Source organism: Podarcis tiliguerta (genome assembly GCF_965153285.1).
Source record: "Podarcis tiliguerta genome assembly, chromosome: 10".
Classification (NCBI taxonomy): domain Eukaryota; kingdom Metazoa; phylum Chordata; class Lepidosauria; order Squamata; family Lacertidae; genus Podarcis; species Podarcis tiliguerta.
In genome coordinates, this window is record NC_139543.1 from 71,478,732 (window position 1) to 71,497,668 (window position 18,937).

The following is an 18,937-nucleotide window of genomic DNA, read 5'->3' on the forward strand; positions in this document are numbered from 1 at the left end:
AAGGGCATTTCCCTTTACAAAAGGGAAACGTTGACAGCTATGACCCACTTGCTGGAAAGGGCTTTTGGTTTTGTGAAGGTAGTGTGACTGATTTCAAAATATGCCCTAAGAAGAAATCAGCTGAGGTGCTTCTCCTCAGAGGACAGGTATGGAAAACTCCCGTGAATGTTTATGATTGAAGAAGCATTCTGTGCTACCCAGAAGCTTACTTCCAGAAGGGCGAAAAGGAACAGAAATTCACATACACAACACCCCAGCTGTGTTGCTGATGCCTCTGCTGGGCAGCAACTGCCCCCTTCCAGGAACAGCCCCCCCCGCTGGCCAGTGTGACATCACAGCTTTAGCCAGGTAGCCCCGCCCCTCTGCAGGGTGTCATCGCTGATGCTGCGGCAGCAGAGGAGCCCTGCTGCTGCTGCTGGCTGGCTTGACTGGCTGGGCCAGGGAGGGCCGAGAGTGGCAACGGAGGCCCCCCGAGGCATGCTCACCCCCTTGAGTGCCCATGTCTAGAGGGGCCTTGGCTCGCAAGCACAGTGCTGGGGAGGAGCTGGGCCTGGAAGGGGGCTTGCTGTGCCAGCTGGTCCGCTCCCCGGATTACAACCTGTTCCCCAACTCAGCGGTCTTTGAGAGCAACTTCATCCAGGTAGCTCCCCTTTCATAGAATCATAGAGTTGGAAGAGACCACAAGGGCCATCGAGTCCAACCCCCTGCCAAGCAGGAAACACCATCAGAGCACTCCTGACATATGGTTGTCAAGCCTCTGCTTAAAGACCTCCAAAGAAAGAGACTCCGCCACACTCCTTGGCAGCAAATTCCACTGTCTCTTACAGCTCTTAGTGTCAGGAAGTTCTTCCTAATGTTTAGGTGGAATCTTCTTTCTTGTAGTTTGGATCCATTGCTCCGTGTCCGCTTCTCTGGAGCAGCAGAAAACAACCTTTCTCCCTCCTCTATGTGACATCCTTTTATATATTTGAACATGGCTATCATATCACCCCTTAACCTCCTCTTCTCCAGGCTAAACATGCCCAGCTCCCTTAGCCGTTCCTCATAAGGCATTGTTTCCAGGCGTTCGACCATTTTGGTTGCCCTCCTCTGGACACGTTCCAGTTTGTCAGTGTCCTTCTTGAACTGTGGTGCCCAGAACTGGACACAGTACTCCAGGTGAGGTCTGACCAGAGCAGAATACAGTGGCACTATTACTTCCCTTGATCTAGATGCTATACTCCTATTGATTCAGCCCAGAATTGCATTGGCTTTTTTAGCTGCCGTGTCACACTGTTGGCTCCCACCCCCCGGGTGGTTTTTCAGCAGAGGTCAGATGGCTTCAGCTGAGATTCCTGCATTGCAGGGGGTTGGACTAGATGGCCCCTGGGATGTCCCCTTCCAACTTGTGATTTGAGCCTGGTTTGGGCCGGGGGTGCTTGCTGTTATTTGACAGGTGACCAAGAAGGGGAAATGGGTGGACATCACGAATTCGCCCACCATCGTGACCATGGGAGTGACTTCCTCGGACCCCTGCCTGCCGCTCCCCAACGTCTTGCTGATGGGGCGTCACAGGGTCCCGATCCGGAGGAGCCACAGCAAGGCTTTAAGGCGCCCCCCTCTAGAGCTGACCAGGTAAAGTGCAGAAAAGGGATCTGTTGGTATACAGTGGTACCTCAGGTTACAGTCGCTTCAGGTTACAGCCAACCCAGAAATATTACCTTGGGTTAAGAACTTTGCTTCAGGATGAGAACAGAAATCGTGCTCTGGCGGCACAGCAGCAGCAGGAGGCCCCATTACCTAAAGTGGTGCTTCAGGTTAAGAACAGTTTCAGGTTAAGAACGGACCTCCGGCACGAATTAAGTACAGTCATACCTCAGGTTGAATGTGCTTCGGGATGAGCGCATTCGAGTTGCGCTCTGTGGCAACCCGAAAGTAACAGTGCGTTACTTCCGGGTTTCGCTGCTTGCGCATGCGCAGACCATCAAAATGACATCATGCGCCTGTGCAGAAGCAGCGAAAAGCGATGCATGCATGCTCAGACGTGCCGTCGCTGGTTACGTTTGCTTCTAGATGTGAACGGGGCTCCGGAATGGATCCCGTTCACATCTAGAGGTACCACTGTACTTAACCCGAGGTACCACTGTAGTCCAGCACGGGGGTAGGCAACCTAAGGCCTGTGGGCCGGATGCGGCCAATTGCCTTCTCAATCCGGACTGCAGATCGTCTGGGAAACAGCGTGTTTTTACATGAGTAGAATGTGTACTTTTATTTAAAATGAATCTCTGGGTTATTTGTGGGGCATAGGAATTCGTTCATTCCCCCCCCCTTCAAAATATAGTCTGGACCCCCACATGGTCCGAGGGACAGGCTGAAAAAGGTTGCTGGCCCCTGGTCTAGCACTTTTGCAATGCTTAGCTCTCCCTCTGGGGGTGATAAGAGGAATAATGCAAGATAGGCAAGTTTGCTCTGCACGGCCTTGATTTGTATCATTTATTGACAATAGCACAGTTATTTCACGAAATTAATAGACTGCTTGATTGTAATCAAATAAGACACCTCCCAAGTGGTTTACGGAAAATCCCGCAAAATTGTCAATGAAAAGAAGTAGCAATAATTTAAGAATGCTGGAATGAAGTTATATGGTTTTAGCAGAAATGTTATAAAGAATTAAGCAAAAACTGATTGTTAATGGGCCAAAGTGGAAAATTTAAAGTTAGATTGTGTTAAGATAAATTATAGAACAAAAAATTGAGAAAGATGGAAAGGATTTGCTGAAATAGCTATGAACTAGAATACAGAAAGGGAGGTGGGTGGCGCTGTGGGTTAAAGCCTCAGTGTCTAGGGCTTGCCGATCGAAAGGTCGGCGGTTCGAATCCCTGCGGCGGGGTGCGCTCCCGTCGTTCGGTCCCAGCGCCTGCCAACCTAGCAGTTCGAAAGCACCTCCGGGTGCAAGTAGATAAATAGGGACCGCTTACTAGCGGGAAGGTAAACGGCGTTCCGTGTGCTGCGCTGGCTCGCCAGATGCAGCTTGTCACGCTGGCCACGTGACCCGGAAGTGTCTGCGGACAGCGCTGGCTCCCGGCCTATAGAGTGAGATGAGCGCACAACCCTAGAGTCTGGCAAGACTGGCCCGAACGGGCAGGGGTACCTTTACCTTTAGAATACAAAAAAGGGAGGTGTGAGGAGGTCGATGAAACAAGTAAATGAAAGGTACAGATATGGAAATATTGGATGTGTTTTTAAATGTTTTTGTTTTTCTTGTTGTTTTAATGTATTGTTTTTATTGTTTTTGTTTTTATTTTCGATGTATTGTTGGTTAAATTTTTTATTGTTTTTTGTTGTTTTTTCTTTTTCTGTAGTTATTAAACCTCTAATAAATATTATTTTTTTAAAAAAAGAATTAGCAATAATTTAAAAACGTTCTACAAAAAAGCTAAAAACTGATCCAGGCGCACATTTGCATTCTAAATATCTGGGTGGGCTTTGTTTAAACAGAGATGTTTTGAGCCAGAAAGAGCACAGGGAAGGCAGTGTCAATAGGCAGGGAGTTGCGAAGTGTAGCTGCTGCTGCCACAAGAAAAAATTGAGGAAGCAGACTGTCAGGGCCAGCTCTGCCAATCATAGTGGTCAAGGGGGAACATATTTATTTGTTTGTTCCACTGTACACTGTTTGATGGGGGAAATCCCTCAAAAGTGGTTTACAAAATGGTAAAACAGTAAGAGGAAGAATAATTCACAACCGTACCTTAAAACATGCAAAAGTTAAAATTCTGATCCAGATTGAAATCGGGGTTGTTTTACCTGGCTAGATAAAAGATTTCCAGAGTGGCTCACAGAAATCAAGCAATATAAAGCAGCCATAGGCAAACTCCAGCCCTCCAGATATTTGAATGAATTTTATTATATTTCGGTCACAGACCAGTTCCAGCCCACATACAATATCAAGGAAATCATAAAACATGATAGGGATACTTTTGAATTTGCAATTAGGTATAACAGGTGTTTTGGGACTACAATTCCCATCACTCCTGACCACTGGTCCCGTTAGCTAGAGATGATGGGAATTGTAGTCCCAAACATCTGGAGGGCCGGTGTTTGCCTATGTCTGATATAAAGTAAAAAAAATAAAATGTATTTAAACAATGATATCCCCTCCCTTCATCCTAGTAAGATTTTTTTTTGGGGGGGGTATATAACCAGTTCACATTCACAACGCAAACGATGAGGGTAAAATTATTCAAGCACTTCAAATGCCCAGCTGAGGAAGAATGTTGTGTCTTCCTGGGGCAGAGGGGTTTGCAGGGAAGGTGCTGGGGGTGGGCTCCTTTGCAAGAGATCCTGGGCGGGGGGGGGGGGCTCTCTGTGTCCCTGGGGGACTCAGGGCTGCCGTGCTCCTGACAGACAGACTCCCTCTGGACACGGTGGGCTCTGCTTCTTTTTTTAAACAGAGGCTGGATAGCCGCCCATTGGGGGTGTTTCTAACATGTATTTTGTGCTTTTATATTGTAACCACCCTGAGATCTCTGGATGAAGGGCAAGATAAACAGAAAAAGGATTCCTGCATTGCAGAGAGCTTGACTTGATGGCCCTTGGGGTTCCCTTCCGAGTCTAGGATTCATTTGAGGTTTCTGAGCAGAGGTTGGATGTCCAGGGTTCCTTTGTTGTGATTCCTGCATTGCAGGGGGGTAGGGCTTCATGGCCTTTGGGGTTCCCTCCCATCTCTGCCCATCTTAGCGCCTGGGTGTCGGATGGTTTATTCATTCACTTATTTTTATTTATTGCATTCTATATCACTCAATGGGGACGTGGGTGGCGCTGTGGGTTAAACCACAGAGCCTAGGACTTGCCGATCAGAAGGTTGGCGGTTCGAATCCCCGCAACAGGTTGAGCTCCCATTGCTCGGTCCCTGCTCCTGTCAACCTAGCAGTTCGAAAGCACGTCAAAGTGCAAGTAGATAAATAGGTACCACTCCAGCGGGAAGGTAAACGGCGTTTCTGTGTGCTGTTCTGGTTCACCAGAAGCGGCTTAGTCATGCTGGCCACATGACCCGGAAGCTGTATGCCGGTTCCCTCGGCCAGTAAAGCGAGATGAGCAGCGCAACCGCAGAGTCATCTGTGACTGGATCTAATGGTCAGGGGTCCCTTTACCTTTTATATCACTCAATAGTGAGGTAGCTTAGGCAGAGAGGCAAAGTCTGGCCTGAGGTGAGCTCCACAACTAAGGGGGGATTCGAAACTGGGTCTCTCCTGTGTTCTCAGGGCCGGATTTAGGTTTGATGAGCCCCTAAGCTCCTGAAGGTAATGGGGCCCTTGATATGTCCAACTGTCCTCTGTCAACAACAAATGGGCACTGTTTTTTGTGTTGAATATATGCTATATGGTCACTGATGGACCTAATAGGTATCTCAAGCCATTAGCACATGTCTCCATGCAACCAGTCCATGCGGAATGTAGGCACCCTATATATAGAAAGAGCAAACCTGTGATATTTTTGGACATAGCTGTCAACATTTCCCTTTTGTAAAGGGAAATTCCCTTATTCCGAATAGAATTTATCGCAAGAAAAGGGAAAAGTTGACAGCTATGTTTTTTTTGTTTTTTTTATAAGATGTTTATTAAAGTTTTCAATATATTACAAAAATTAGAGAAGAAAATAAAATAAAAAGTAATAAAAAGAAGAAAAAATACAAAATAAAAACCTTTAAAAACAAATCAGTCTTTCCATTTCATATTTTTCATTTACTTATTTCCCTGACCACCCCACACCTCCCCTTCTTGCATTCCAATTCAATTGGTTAATTCAGCAAAAAAAAAAAAAAAAGTTGACAGCTATGTTTTAGGGAGCAGGTGAGCAGGCAGGGCCCATGACATACATCACAGGAGCCTACATAGCACAAAACACTGTTGCTGTATGTAGGTTTTATTTTATTAGCTTTTTATCTTCTATTTTCGAAATGTACACCCAGGGTTTTTTCCCTTTAATTTTTTTGGGGCCCCCCAAGCAGAGTTGGGCTCTAAGCTAGAGCTTGTTTAGCTTATACATAAACCCGGCACTTCATGTCCTAATTCAACACCCTAACCACTGCACCACACTGTTTCTGAGCCTCCCCCGCCCAGCAGCGCCCATATCCTGACCGCCTCCGCCGCTTTGCCCCAGGCTGCTCCCCCTGCGCTACGTCCGCCTGTCCGTCCACGATGAAGCCCAGCGCATCCTGCGCGTTCAGACTGTGACGGGGAAGGTCTACTACCTGCAGCTGCACCAGGAGCACCCCCAAGCCGTCTTTGCCCTGTGGAGCCGCCTGGCCGAGATCCTGCAGAAGGGCCTCTCCATCACCACCAAGGACCCCAACATTCGCATCCGCCACAGCTTGGTCCCCAGCGGCAGCAGCCCCTCCAGCAGCTCCTCCGGTGAGGTAAGGGGGCTGCTCTTCTCGCAAACTCCGGCACAGGGAGGTCTTGGCGGAGGTGGTTCTTGTGGGATGTGATCCAGGAGAGGCAGTCAGGTACAGTGGTACCTCGGGTTACATACGCTTCAGGTTACATACGCTTCAGGTCACATACTCCGCTGACCTAGAAATAGTACCTCGGGTTAAGAACTTTGCTTCAGGATGAGAACTGAAATCGTGCTCCAGCGGCGCAGGTGCAGCAGGAGGCCCCATTAGCTAAAGTGGTGCTTCAGGTTAAGAACAGTTTCAGGTTAAGAACGGACCTCTGGAACGAATTAAGTACTTAACCTGAGGTACCACTGTACAACATTCCTTGCAATGCTAGAGAAGACATGACAGGGGATGTTTAGTCCAGCCAGTTGAAACTTCCTGTTCTTCCTGGCTTGAGCCTCCTTCCTCTTGTATGTAATAGAAGGTGGGTGTGGCCAAAAGGATAGTCACACAGCACCCTTCCCCCCCTTTTTTTCTTCTCTGTTCTTCATTTGAGCAGCTTTTAGCTAGGACTGCTCTGCTAGCTCTCAGCTAGCAGAAGCACCGAGATTATTCCCCCATATGGGGTAGATCCACATGTACATATTTGTAACTAAGTCTGCCTTCAGGAATCCAACTGTGAACTGATGTGAGTAAACTTATTTTATTGACTTTGAATAAGATTGTGGCGTCTTTATTCTTTTAAGAGGGATTCAAGGGAACTTACCAGGAATGTACAATTCAATCTGAGACAGACTGAACTGTGTAATAGTGAGAGGTTCACACGAGCCTGCAACCAGCTATCTGCTGTGCATGTAAAAAGGGGAATGTAACTCTGCTAAGTAAAGGAACTTGCTAGCACAAGTTAGGAAGGATATTAATAAACAGTATATCCTCCCCTGCCGCCCTGAACATTCCCACAGTTCTTGCTCTGGCCCCATGTGGGGGTGTCTGGGCATCTTGTGGGCAGATGTGGGGTCACCATCGTCAGCAGATGAGCAAAGTTGCTGCGGCTGGTGGTTAGGAATGTTCCCAACACTCTGCTGGAGCAAGTCGGAGGGAGAGGTCACTCAGGGAAAAATGGCTGCCCAGGGCTGCAGAAGGTTTGGCTGCCTTATTGGGCTGTCCAAGCTCTCCGTGTGAATTTTCCGTCTTTGGGCGATGCATTATTTGTGTCTTTCATTTGCGTTTCCACTCCCTTTCTTTTCTCTGAGGAGCTCAAGGTTGTTAACACTATATTATATTATATTATATTATATTATATTATATTATATTATATTAATACACCACTTGATTGTAAGGGGTGGGTTACAAAAAGCAGGTTACAAAAAGATAAACCCGAAAAAATTTTGCGACAATACTTTAAAACGTACAGAAAGTTAAAATACAGGCAAACCCCCATTTATGTGGGGGTTACATTCAGATACATTTAAGTGAAAGAGTGTATATTTGAAACACCATTGAAAAAACCTGCAAACTCCCTGTTCCACCACTGGCCCATTCGGTCCCTTTTTGTGACATTTTTGAGTCGCTTCAGGGTTTAGCGTGATTTGTGTTTGGGCAGTCATGCACATATCAGACGCACCTAAAATGGTCACTGCCTCTACTGAAACAGGCTAGAATTCACGCCAACCTTCTTGGCATCTGGACAGGTTGGTCTAAACAGAAGCTGCTTTTAGTGGGCGCCGGAAAGAGTGCATTGAAGACGCCTGCTTGCTGTCAAGAGGCAAGGAGTTCCAGAGTTGCCACACTAAAAAAACCCGGGTTCTTGCAAATGCAGAACAGATATTACATGGTTTTCCTGCTTTTCATTTAATCGCAAAAAGAACCCTGTGAGGGTTTGGCTGAGAGGCAGTGACTGTGCCAGTGAGCCACCACCTCCAAGTGGAGATGATGATGGTGATGATGATGATGATGATGATGATGATAATAATAATAATAATAATAATAATAATAATAATAATAATAATATAGACCCCAGCTTCCAACACATATAAAAACATAATAAAGCATAAAACATTAACAATCTGATCCAGTGTGAAAAGTCACAATATATTTTAAAGTGATTTTGTTTATTTTAAACTACTTATACTAAATAAAGCAATATTCAATAATCCATTCGAATCTAATAGTAAACTGTAAAATTAAATGACTGCAAAAAAAAATTTGAAGGATGGCTAATCTGTGCTTGTTTGTAACTTTGGCAAGGTTTTGCGTCATGATTGCTGGAAACGGCTTTGATATGCATTTGTATGACAGAGCGGCATACAGATATTTGTTATAAATAAATGAACCGGGGGGGGGGCAGCCAGGGGGAATGGGGGGTGCCTTGGATTCACAGCAGCTTCTCTGGTTCTCGCCCTCCCCTGTTATGGCTTCAGTACGTGGACAGGGCGACCCGGGGAAGGAGCGCAATGAAGAAAGCCGGCAAGAAGGGGACGGGTGCCCTCACCCACATCTCGAAAAGCCCCCCGAAGGACAAAGGCAAGAGGAAGTAAGTGGCCTGGACTTACTTCATGGGGCTCGTTACCAACGGACACAAAATTGCAGAGCTGGGAGGGTCATTTAGCCCAACCCCATAAAATTCAGGATTCGCAGCAGAAATCATCCCAGGCAGGCGGCTGCCCAACCTGAGTTGATCTAAGAACATCAGAACAGCCGTCTGGGTCAGGCCAGTCTGGTCCAGCCTCCTGTTCTCACAGTGGCCAGTCAGATGCCCATCGTGGGAAAGCAGCAAGCACACACAAGGGCAACTCACCCCTCTGGGGTCCGGAAGCGCTGGCAGCAGAGCATAGCCACCATGACCCCATGAATTTGTCTCATCCTCTTTTAAAGCCCTCCAAGTTGGTGGCCACCATTTATTTCCTCCTGGGGGGGGGGAGTGCCGTAGTTTGAAGGAGTTTTGGAAAACCTCCAATGAATCATAGAACTGTAGGTTTGGAAGGGACCCCCGAGGGTCATCCAGTCCAATCCCCTGCAATGCAGGAGCCAGCGCTAAAGGATCCCTGACAGGGGGCCACCCAACCTCTGCATAAAGACCTTCAAAGGAGGAGGAGAGGCCACTACCTCTTGTGTCTTCCTGATGTTTAGTCAGAATGTTTAGTCCTTTCTTGCCAGTTATGCTGTGAACTGCCCTGAGATCTACGGATGAAGGGGGGGGGGGCATGCAAAGTTAATAAATAATAATGATAATTTGGATCCCTTGGTTGATGTCCTAATGGGCACTTCTCAGTGCTCTATGGCACAACAGCTGGAGTGTTTTCTTGCAGGCTCGAGAGTACATTTTTAACACATCAAAGGGTGCCCTGGGAATGGCTGGCAGGCAATGAGACTGGGCAGGACTCCTCTTCCTCTGCCTGGGGCTAGCCTGGGGGTGGGGGTGGCTGCCCAGGTCAGTGGGGAGGAAACGGCAGCTCTGGGCTGGAGGGGCAGAAAACGGACAAGCAGGGATCACCCCAGAGCGGCAAAGTCCACTCTGTGCTGTGCGATGGCTGGGAAAGTGGAATGAGCTTTAAAGGCAAAGAAGTTGCTTTAGCGGTGGATGCCTTGGTTGTGATTTCTGCATTACAGGGGGTTGGACTAGATGACCCCTGGGGTCCCTTCCAACTCTACAATTAAAGTTAAACGATGAAACACTCTGCCACAGGAGGCAGTGGTGGCCACCAACTGAGATGGCTTTAAAAAAGGATTCATAGAGGGAGGCAGCGACACTTCTGAATCCAGTTTTTAGAAACCACTGGAGAGGAAAGAGTTGCTCTTGTGCTCTATTCTTGCTTGCTGGTTTCCCATAATGGGCACCCAGTTGGCAACTGTGAGAACAGAATCGGCCATTGGCAGCCTCTTTTTATGCCTTCTGTGGGAGTGAGTTCTGCAGATTAACTATCCCTGTTTGTTGTTTAGTCATTTAATCGGGTCCGAATCTTCATGACCCCCTGTACCAGAGCACGCCAGGCCCTCCTGTCTTCCACTGCCTCCTGCAGTTTGGTCAGACTCATGCTGGTAGCTTCGAGAACACTGTCCCACCATCTTGTCCTCTGCCGTCCCCTTCTCCTTGTGCCCTCCATCTTTCCCAACATCAGGGTCTTTTCCAGGGAGTCTTCTCTTCTCATGAGGTGACCAAAGTCTTGGAGCCTCAGCTTCAGGATCTGTCCTTCCAGTGAGCACTCAGGGCTGATTTCCTTCCGAATGGAGAGGTTGGATCTTCTTGCAGTCCATGGGACTCTCAAGAGTCTCCTCCAGCACCATAATTCAAAAGCATCAATTCTTCGGCGATCAGCCTTCTTTATGGTCCAGCTCTCACTCCCATACATCACTACTGGGAAAACCAGAGCTTTAACATCCCTGTTTAAGGAAGCTTTTAATGTTTGAAGTTTTATTCTGTTTAATATTCTGTTGGGAGCCGCCCAGAGTGGCTGGGGAAATCCAGCCAGATGGGAAGGGTATAAATAATAATAGTAGTAATTATAATATTTTTTAATTATTATTATTAGCATTACTAAAATAGAACACAGATCTTGGAGGCACATTCCATATAGTTTAAGCCACATCCTTGTGTTGCATTTTGTCTCCTTCCCTGACAGGGTGTCCTTTCAGGGAGATTACAACGACGAACTCTCGGCTCTGTCCAATGACCTTAAAGGTAAGGAATCCCCCCCTCAAAAAAGTGCTTGTTTCTGCCAATAGCCAGCACCCACCAGACCTGCCATGAGATGCCCATGAGCCTCTGCAAATCCCAGGTGTGCAGAGGCAGAGGGAGGAGGTGGGTGGGGACAGACACAGGTCTCTGTCTCCGAAGTGGAGCAGGTGCATGGCATGGCAAAGGCCCGTAGGATCTGCTGGGGATGAGGGTCAAAGTAAATGGCTCTGGGTGCAGAGGAGTCTTGCCCCAACTGGGTGCCCTCCAGCTGTGTTGCCCTATAACTCCCAGCCAGCACAGCGAATGGTAAAGGATGCCAGCAGCTGGAGTCCTGCAACATCTGGAGGGAACAGCTATCATTATTGCTATGAATTTATTTATTGCCAGCACGAGTTAAGGCATTAAAGGACAAAGTTAAAAACAGATTAAAACAACCTCCAGCTGTAAAATGAAGGCAGGTCCTTAAGGACATGTACCTTGAGTGGCGAAAGCCAGATCAAAGAGGTGCGTCTCCGCTATGGGATGGAAGCAGAGTAATGAAGGTGTCAGGCAAACCTCTGTGGGGAGGGAGGCCCACAGTTTAGGGGTCACAACAGAGAAAGCCCTCTGCCCCCGGGACGCCAACCCCAAGTCTCTGAGGGTGGAGGAACCATCAAGAGCCCCCCACCTCTGCCAATCCCAGCACCCGAAAAGGCCTGTAGTGAAGGAGGTGGCCTTTCAGACACAGTGGTACCTTGGTTCTCAAACTTAATCTGTTCTGGGAGTCCATTCAACTCCCGAAACTGTTCGAAAATCAATGCGTGGCTTCCGATTGGCTGCAAAAGCTTCCTGCACTCAATCGGAAGCCGTGTCAGACGTTCGGCTTCCGAAAAATGTTTGCAAACTGGAACACTCACTTCCAGGTTTGTGGCATCCAGGAGCCGATTTGTTCGGGCGCCAAGCCGTTTGACTACCAAGGTACCACTGTATTTGCAGCCCGAGTCATTTGGGGCTTTAAACACCAACACAAAGAATTGGGCCTGGAAATGAACCTCCAAGCACTGCAGCTGTTTTAAAATGGGGGTTATATGAGAACCCCAGACAGGAATCTGGCTGCTGCGTTTTAGGATGGCGGAAGTTTCCGAGGCATCTTCAAGGGCAGCCCCACGTAAATGGTATTGCAGTAGCCCAGCCTGGAATTTACCGGTGCATGGAGTTCAGAGGCTAAGTTGTCTCTTTTCAAAGGGGGGCACTGGCGCCCGGTGGCACTGTGGTCTAAACCACTGAGCCTCTTGGGCTTGCCGATCGGAATGTCGGCAGTTTGAATCCCTGTGACGGGGAGAACTCCCATTACTCTGTCCCAGCTCCTGCCAACCTAGCAGTTCAAGAACATGCCAGCACAAGCAGATAAATAGGTACCGCTGTGGCGGGAAGGTAACCAGTGTTTCCGTGCACTCTGGCTTCTGTCACAGTGTTCTGTTGTGCCAGAAGCAGTATAGTCCTGCTGGCCACATGATCCGGAAAGCTATCTGTGGACAAACACTGGCTCCCTTGGCCAGAAAGTGAGATGAGCACCACAACCCCATAGTCGCCTTTGACTGGACGTAACTGTCCAGGGGTCCTTTGCCTTCACCTTTTTACTGGCAACTCACAAACTCCGAAGCCACCCCAGCTGAGCCAAGAGGCTCCTTCAATTTTAATGGAGCAGCTGTAGCCGCAGATAGGATGGAAACTCCAGAACAGGCAACCACAACCTTCTGCCCTCCAGATATTTTGGACTACAAACCCCATCATCCATGAGCACTGGTCCTGTTAGCTAGTGATCATGGGAGTTGTAGGCCAAAACATCTGGAGGGCCGATGATTGGGATGCCTACTCCAGAAGAGGAACCGCTAAGACAGAAAACGGGTGCCAGAATCTTCTGGAGAGGAAGAAGGAATTCCGTTTCCTAACTAGGCACCAGACACTCCCACTTTCAGAACTGCAAGGAGCTGGAGCCCCCAGGCAGGGCAGGTTTAACCATTTGGCACTGATTAATGCGGGATGCAGGTGGCGCTGTGGTCTAAACCACAGAGCCTAGGGCTTGCCGCTCAGAAGGTCAGCGGTTCGAATCCCCGCAATGACGGGGTGAGCTCCCGTTGCTCTGTCCCTGCTCCTGCCAACCTAGCAGTTCAAAAGTACGTCAAAGTGCAAGTAGATAAATAGGTACCACTCTGGCAGGAAGGTAAATGGCATTTCTGTGCACTGCTCTGGTTTTTCAGAAGCGGCTTAGTCATGCTGGCCACATGACCCAGAAAAACTGTTTGCGGACAAACATTGGCTCCCTAAGCCAGTAACATGAGATGAACGCCGCAATCCCAGAGTCGTTCATGACTGGATTTCTGTCAGAGGTCTTTTACCTTTACCTTAATCCAGATTAGTGGTTCTAAATATGGGATTGTTTACAGAAGGAAGCACATTGCTGCTTATTTAGTTGTTTATTGCATCTATATCCTGCCTTTTCCTCAAAGGACCACAAGGGGGCATATGTGGTTTCCTTCTCCTCCTCTTTTAATCCTCCCCACAATCATGTAAAGTAGGTTAGACTGAGAGATGGCAGGTACCGCCCTCCAGGGACCCCCCCCCCAGTGAGTTTAGGGTCAAGTGGGAATTTGACCCCTGTTCTCTCAGGACCTAGTCCTCATTTCATTCCCACAGCAGCCCTGGGAGGTGGTTTAGGCTCACAGGCAGTGATTGGCCCCAGCACACCCAGGGAAAGCTTCAGGGCTGAGGGGGCAATTGAACCCGAGTCTCTCCCAGGTCCTGGTCTGGCACTCTAACCACTAGCCCACGCTGACTCCCTTGCTCAGACTAAGGCCCGCCAGACCAGATCTTCTGTGACCACCTATAGCCACAATTGTATTAGCCCTCCTCTGTGGGATAAAACCGCATTGCTCAGAGGCTGCTAATACATTTTATTTACCTTATGAAATTTACAGCCCGCTTGGTTGTAGAAAACCTCAGAGCGGTTTGCGAAAATAATAAAACAGTCTGATTATTATCGGCAATTAAAATATTCAACAGTGATGAATCTAGCATACATAAAATCAGCAGCTGAGTAATTTTTTTTAGGTCAATGTGCTTTGTTACTGAAAATTTTGGGGGGGTGTTATTGAAAATTTTGGGGTGTAATGTTTTTAGTAGTTTTCTTTTTTTTCTTCATTTTTAAGCAATAACTCTAAAATAACTCAACTCGACAAAAATTTTACTCGGTGCCGAAAAGCGGTGTCAATGGGCAGGGAGTTAGAAGTGTATCTGCTTGCCAAGGCAGGGTGGGGATTATGAGGCACCCATAGCAGTGCCAGTTCCACAGTTTGGAGTGGTGAGGAGGGCATATATATGGGCCCCAGTGCTTGGGGTGGTCTCATGCCTGACCCCTTAATTCCACCTTGCAGGGGCGCCTTTGCGGTGCGATCTGAGCCCTCCTGCTTCCTTCACCCGCTTCCCTGTGCTCTGCCCCTCAGTGCTGTTCTACGACATGCCCGCCCCCCTGGTTTGCGCCCGGTGCAAAGGGCGCCTCTCCAAGATGTCCCGCCGGCACAGCCGAGAGCTCAGGCCCTCCGAGACGGATTTGGACCTCCTGCCTTGGATGGACAGCAGGAGCTACGGACTCTGGCAGCAAGAGACGCCTTCGTGGCTGCAGCCCCTCAACCGGCTGAGCAGCCTGGCTGCCGCAGGCCTGAAGTAGAGAGACGGGCAGAGGCGCTTCGGCTCGGTCTGGGCACCGGAGATGAAGGCTGGGCAGCGATGCCACTGGGGAAACTGAGGCACCAGCTGGCAGAGACTAGAGAGAGAAATCCAAAGCGTAATAAAACTATATGGCTGGGTGTGAGCGGCATGGTGGGCAGCACTTTTTTCGAGGGGGGGGGAGGGGGGTGGCTTGGCATTTCTGGCTTATGTTCCTGCCCCCTTTCTTGTCCTCAGTTCTCATGCCAGGGAGGACGAAGGGAAAGTGGCCAGAAATGCCCCCCCCCCCGCTGCAATTTCTAGCATTCACAGGGCTGGGAGGATGTACAGTGGTACCTTGGTTCTCAAATGCCTTGGTATTCAAACAACTTGGAAGCCAAACACTGTGAACCCAGAAGTAAGTGTGCCGGTTTGCAAACTGTTTTCAGCAGCTGAACATGCTCCATTTTGCGTGTTATACTTCCAAATTGAGTGTTACGCTGAGGTCTGTCTGTTTTTACTATTTATTTTGCATTTTTGTGGCTCTTTTTTGTTTTGTTTTTGTGTGGAACCCAGTTTAGCTACTGATGGATTGATTGTGTGTCTGAAGTACATTGTTTATTGCTTTCATTTTATGGATTGATGGTCTTCTTAGAGAGTAAAAATTCATGTTAAATTGCTGTTTTAGGGGTGGTTTTTAAAAGTCTGGAACGGATTAATCCGTTTTGCATTACTTTCTATGGGAAACCGCGCCTTGGTTTTGGAACGCTTTGGTTTTGGAGCTTACTTCTGGAATGGAACAGATACCCTGCAATGTAGGAATCTCAACTAGATCTTACACGACAGGTATCCATCCAACCTCTGCTTAAAAGTGTTGAGTGAAGGAGAATCCACCACTCTTCCTGGAATCCTTCCTCTGGGCAGTTTATAACTTATCACTCTAGGTTCCTTTTTGCAAGGAGCATGGAAGAGGCTGGCATAGCTTCCCCCAAAGAATCCTGTGTGTCTCAGTTCAGTTAGAAATCCACAGGATTCCCCAGGATTCCTTGGCACAATGGCTATTAAGCCAGTTATAAGTCTGGTGGGCATATTTTTCTTAGCCAAAAGGGGTTGGCACAGACAACCCATTGTGTCTGTTGCCACCTGGAAATGCCAGACTTGATCCAAAATCCATTTTTGAACACTCTGCCCTTTTGTGACACAAACAATAAACCCGAGTGTCATAGTTCAGTCTTTGCCTTTTCCAACCCATCCAAAATTTTCTCATAAAACCTAGACCTGCAAGTGTCTTTCCAGTGTCCCGGAGGCACAACCTCAGGTGGCCAAGCAGAAGACACATTTAACTAAATCAACAATATTTCTGCTTCTGGGAAGAGGCCATTTCATCGCTGAAATGAAGCAGAGCGATCAGGAGAGGAGGACAAGGAGATGCCAGCGGCTCAGGAGAGCAAATATTTGAGGAAGGCGGAAAGAGGGCTTACTGGCTGGGATTACACCAGGCTCACCTATTGTGGCCTGTAGCCTGCAGACCTGTTCAGGGGGAGCAGGTGTGCTTCAAATTGAGCAGGTGATAGACGGACACCTCAGGACTAGGTTCACCTAGTTCAGCATCCTGTTTCTGATAGCTTTTGGGGAACAACAGGTGCAAAGGTGACTGCCCTGCCTGGAGTGTCATTTCTGTGTGCCAGTGCCTCACAGTGCATATGAGGTTTTATTTGTTGCAATGGCCATGATGTCAGCCCATAATATGCTTTCACTTTATCAGGATTTCCCCTTGCAGCAGAAAAGCTGGTAAAATAAAAACAACCCGTTACATATCTGCAGCCAGTGCTGGTGGGGACACTCCACAAATCACAGAAGTAAAGCATTGGGGGGGGGGTTGAAGGGATCCCCAAGGGTCATCTAGACCAACCCCCTGCAATACAGGAATCCCTGGCAGGTGGTCCTCCAACCTCTGTTGAGAAACCTCCAATGAATGGGAGATCACCACCTTCCAAGGGCAGGGCTGGATGAACCACAAAGCAAAATGAGCATGGGCTTAGGGCATCAAGGGAAGGGAAATTTTTCATTGCTGGATTTACCATGGGTTTATGTGCAGCTCAGGGGAAAAGGCTCCCACAATAAATGAAAAAATACATCCTTGAGGCATCGTTTGGCTAAAACATCAGTTCAGAGCCCCTTTTCTTCCACCTCCCTCCATTGAAAGCACGTCAAAGTGCAAGTAGATAAATAGGTACCACTCCGGCGGGAAGGTAAACGGCGTTTCCATGCACTGCTCTGGTTCACCAGAAGTGGCTCAGTCATGCTGGCCACATGATCCGGAAGCTGTGTGCCAGCTCCCTCTGCCAGTAAAGCGAGATGAGCGCTGCAACCTCAGAGTTGGCCACGACTGGACCTAACAGTCAGGGGTCCCCTTACCTTTACAGCCCAGGAAGCCCCTTCTCCTGCTAGGTCAATGTTTGCCAGAGTTCCACAACCTGCATCCCAAACTAAGAACAAGCAAAGACTCGTTTCTTTGCCCAGGAAACCTTGAGGGTGACATCCAAGCCATATATATTTAAAGCACTCTTATACCACATCATCATCTTCAATAATAATAATTTATTTATACCTCACCCATCTGGCCGGGTTTCCTCAGCCACTCTGGGCTGCTCCCAACAGAATTAAAAATACATTAAAACACCAGTCATTAAAAACTTACCTAAACAGGGCTGCCTTCAGATGTCTTCTAAAAGTCAGGTAGTTGTTTATCTCCTTGACATCTGATGGGACAGCGTTTCACAGGGTGGGTGCCACCACCGAGAAGGCCCTCTGCCTGGTTCCCTGTAACCTCACTTCTTGCAGGGAGGGAACCGCCAGAAGGTCCTTAGCGTTGGACCTCATGACTTTTGACTCTCTAAGAATCCTGGGAACCACAGTTTTCTAAGGATGCTGAGAGTGGTAAGGGGACTGTTATTCTTCATGCCCATAGCAAACTACTGTTCCCATGGTGCTTCGGTGATGTTTCTGGCTCTGGGGTTCAGCTCCTTGAGAGCGCACACTTTTCTAGCGCTGATGCTCTTCTTTCTTTCAAAAGATTATTTTTTAAATTAAGTGTTATCCATATAACCTAAATAGCAGAACAGAACTTCCTGAGACAAAACACATGGAATCTAAACCGAGCCGAACCAAGGCTGGCTTGGGATGTTTCATTCACAAGAAGACATGAAAGAGCTGGTTGTCAGGATATTTGCAATCAAGATACAGACAGGTCAGGGGAGGTTTCTGCCTTGCCATACGGGCGATTAAGAGTGAGTTGCACACGACTTGCTGGATAAGCAGAAACACAAAACTACAGCAGAAACCACCAGAGACGCAAAGAGCAGCAAAAGCAAAAGGCTCGCTTTTATATCCAGAAAAATTCTCAACCAATTGGATGTTACTTATTCCACATTTACTGAGACACTTGTGGAAGAGACCAGTGCAAATTTTCTTTTTTTAATGTTTCCAATAAAATACAATGAAGCGCAGACAAGAGAGGTTCATTCTGTTTTTCTGTTCAAAAAATGGGTGCAGCAGGTAAGTTTTTCATGCAGTGCAATTTTCCATTATGATACCCCACCCTAAGGTGGCATCAATTTTAGACAAGGTTTTCCATCTCCAGGCAATTGACAGATGTGCAGACACAAGAAGAAAATTGCAAACATTTTGATCTATATTTTCATTCCCTCTTTACTTTGCATACAGCTTCTGTAAAGTAAGACAATATTCTTTATTCTATTCTATTAGATAATTCCCCCCTTTCTTTTAGTTGTTTTGTTTTATATTTTTGCATTAATGGATGATGAAGAATGTTTCTTTTGTTTATTTCAATTAAGTATATATATTCATTCATCCCTCTTTAAAAAAAATATTTGTTTATTAAATTTGTATACTGCCCTATACCCCCAGATCTAAAGGCGGCTCACCAAAGATGATGATAAAAAAGATGAATAAAATATGGGAATAAAATACGTTCTGCTTGAAAGCTGCTTCAAATCCTCTCCTAGCTGATCTTTCATGGGATGGAGCGAAGCAGAGAGTAGAACTGCTTTTCCTGCTGCTGCCTGACCCCCCCCTCCCCCAGGCGCCTGCCCAAGTTGGTTGGAGGGACAGGATCCTCCTGAGACTTTGTTTGCAAGAGGTTTTGAGACATGCCAGGCCCAGGTTAAGTCTCCCAGCCCCTCCCTCTTGTAAGGGTA

The 18,937-nt window shown here is 47.6% G+C and overlaps 1 protein-coding gene across 2 annotated transcripts; it reads left to right on the forward strand.

Annotated features, from left to right (window-relative positions):
- The first annotated feature begins 369 nt into the window (after positions 1 to 369).
- On the forward strand, positions 370 to 14,883 carry LOC310659169 (Golgi-associated RAB2 interactor protein 1A-like). Of its 2 annotated transcripts, none has more exons than XM_083402359.1 (6): positions 370 to 640; positions 1,436 to 1,614; positions 6,139 to 6,394; positions 8,779 to 8,891; positions 10,978 to 11,036; positions 14,447 to 14,883. In XM_083402359.1, the coding sequence occupies exons 1-6, from the start codon at positions 500 to 502 to the stop codon at positions 14,737 to 14,739; spliced, it is 1,041 nt and encodes a 346-aa protein (XP_083258485.1). In that variant the 5' UTR covers positions 370 to 499; the 3' UTR covers positions 14,740 to 14,883. The 2 variants fall into 2 exon arrangements, with proteins under 2 accessions (XP_083258485.1, XP_083258486.1); XM_083402360.1 differs by having other exon boundaries at positions 378 to 640; positions 14,516 to 14,883.
- Positions 14,884 to 18,937: the final 4,054 nt, after the last annotated feature.

Excerpts from the sequence above, each read along its gene's own strand:
- LOC310659169 (XM_083402359.1), top strand. The coding sequence starts at position 500 with ATGTCTAGAGGGGCCTTGGCTCGCAAGCACAGTGCTGGGGAGGAGCTG. Across the intron at positions 641-1,435 it reads TTGAGAGCAACTTCATCCAG|GTGACCAAGAAGGGGAAATG; the intron begins GTAGCTCCCCTT and ends GTTATTTGACAG. Across the intron at positions 11,037-14,446 it reads TCTGTCCAATGACCTTAAAG|GGGCGCCTTTGCGGTGCGAT; the intron begins GTAAGGAATCCC and ends TCCACCTTGCAG.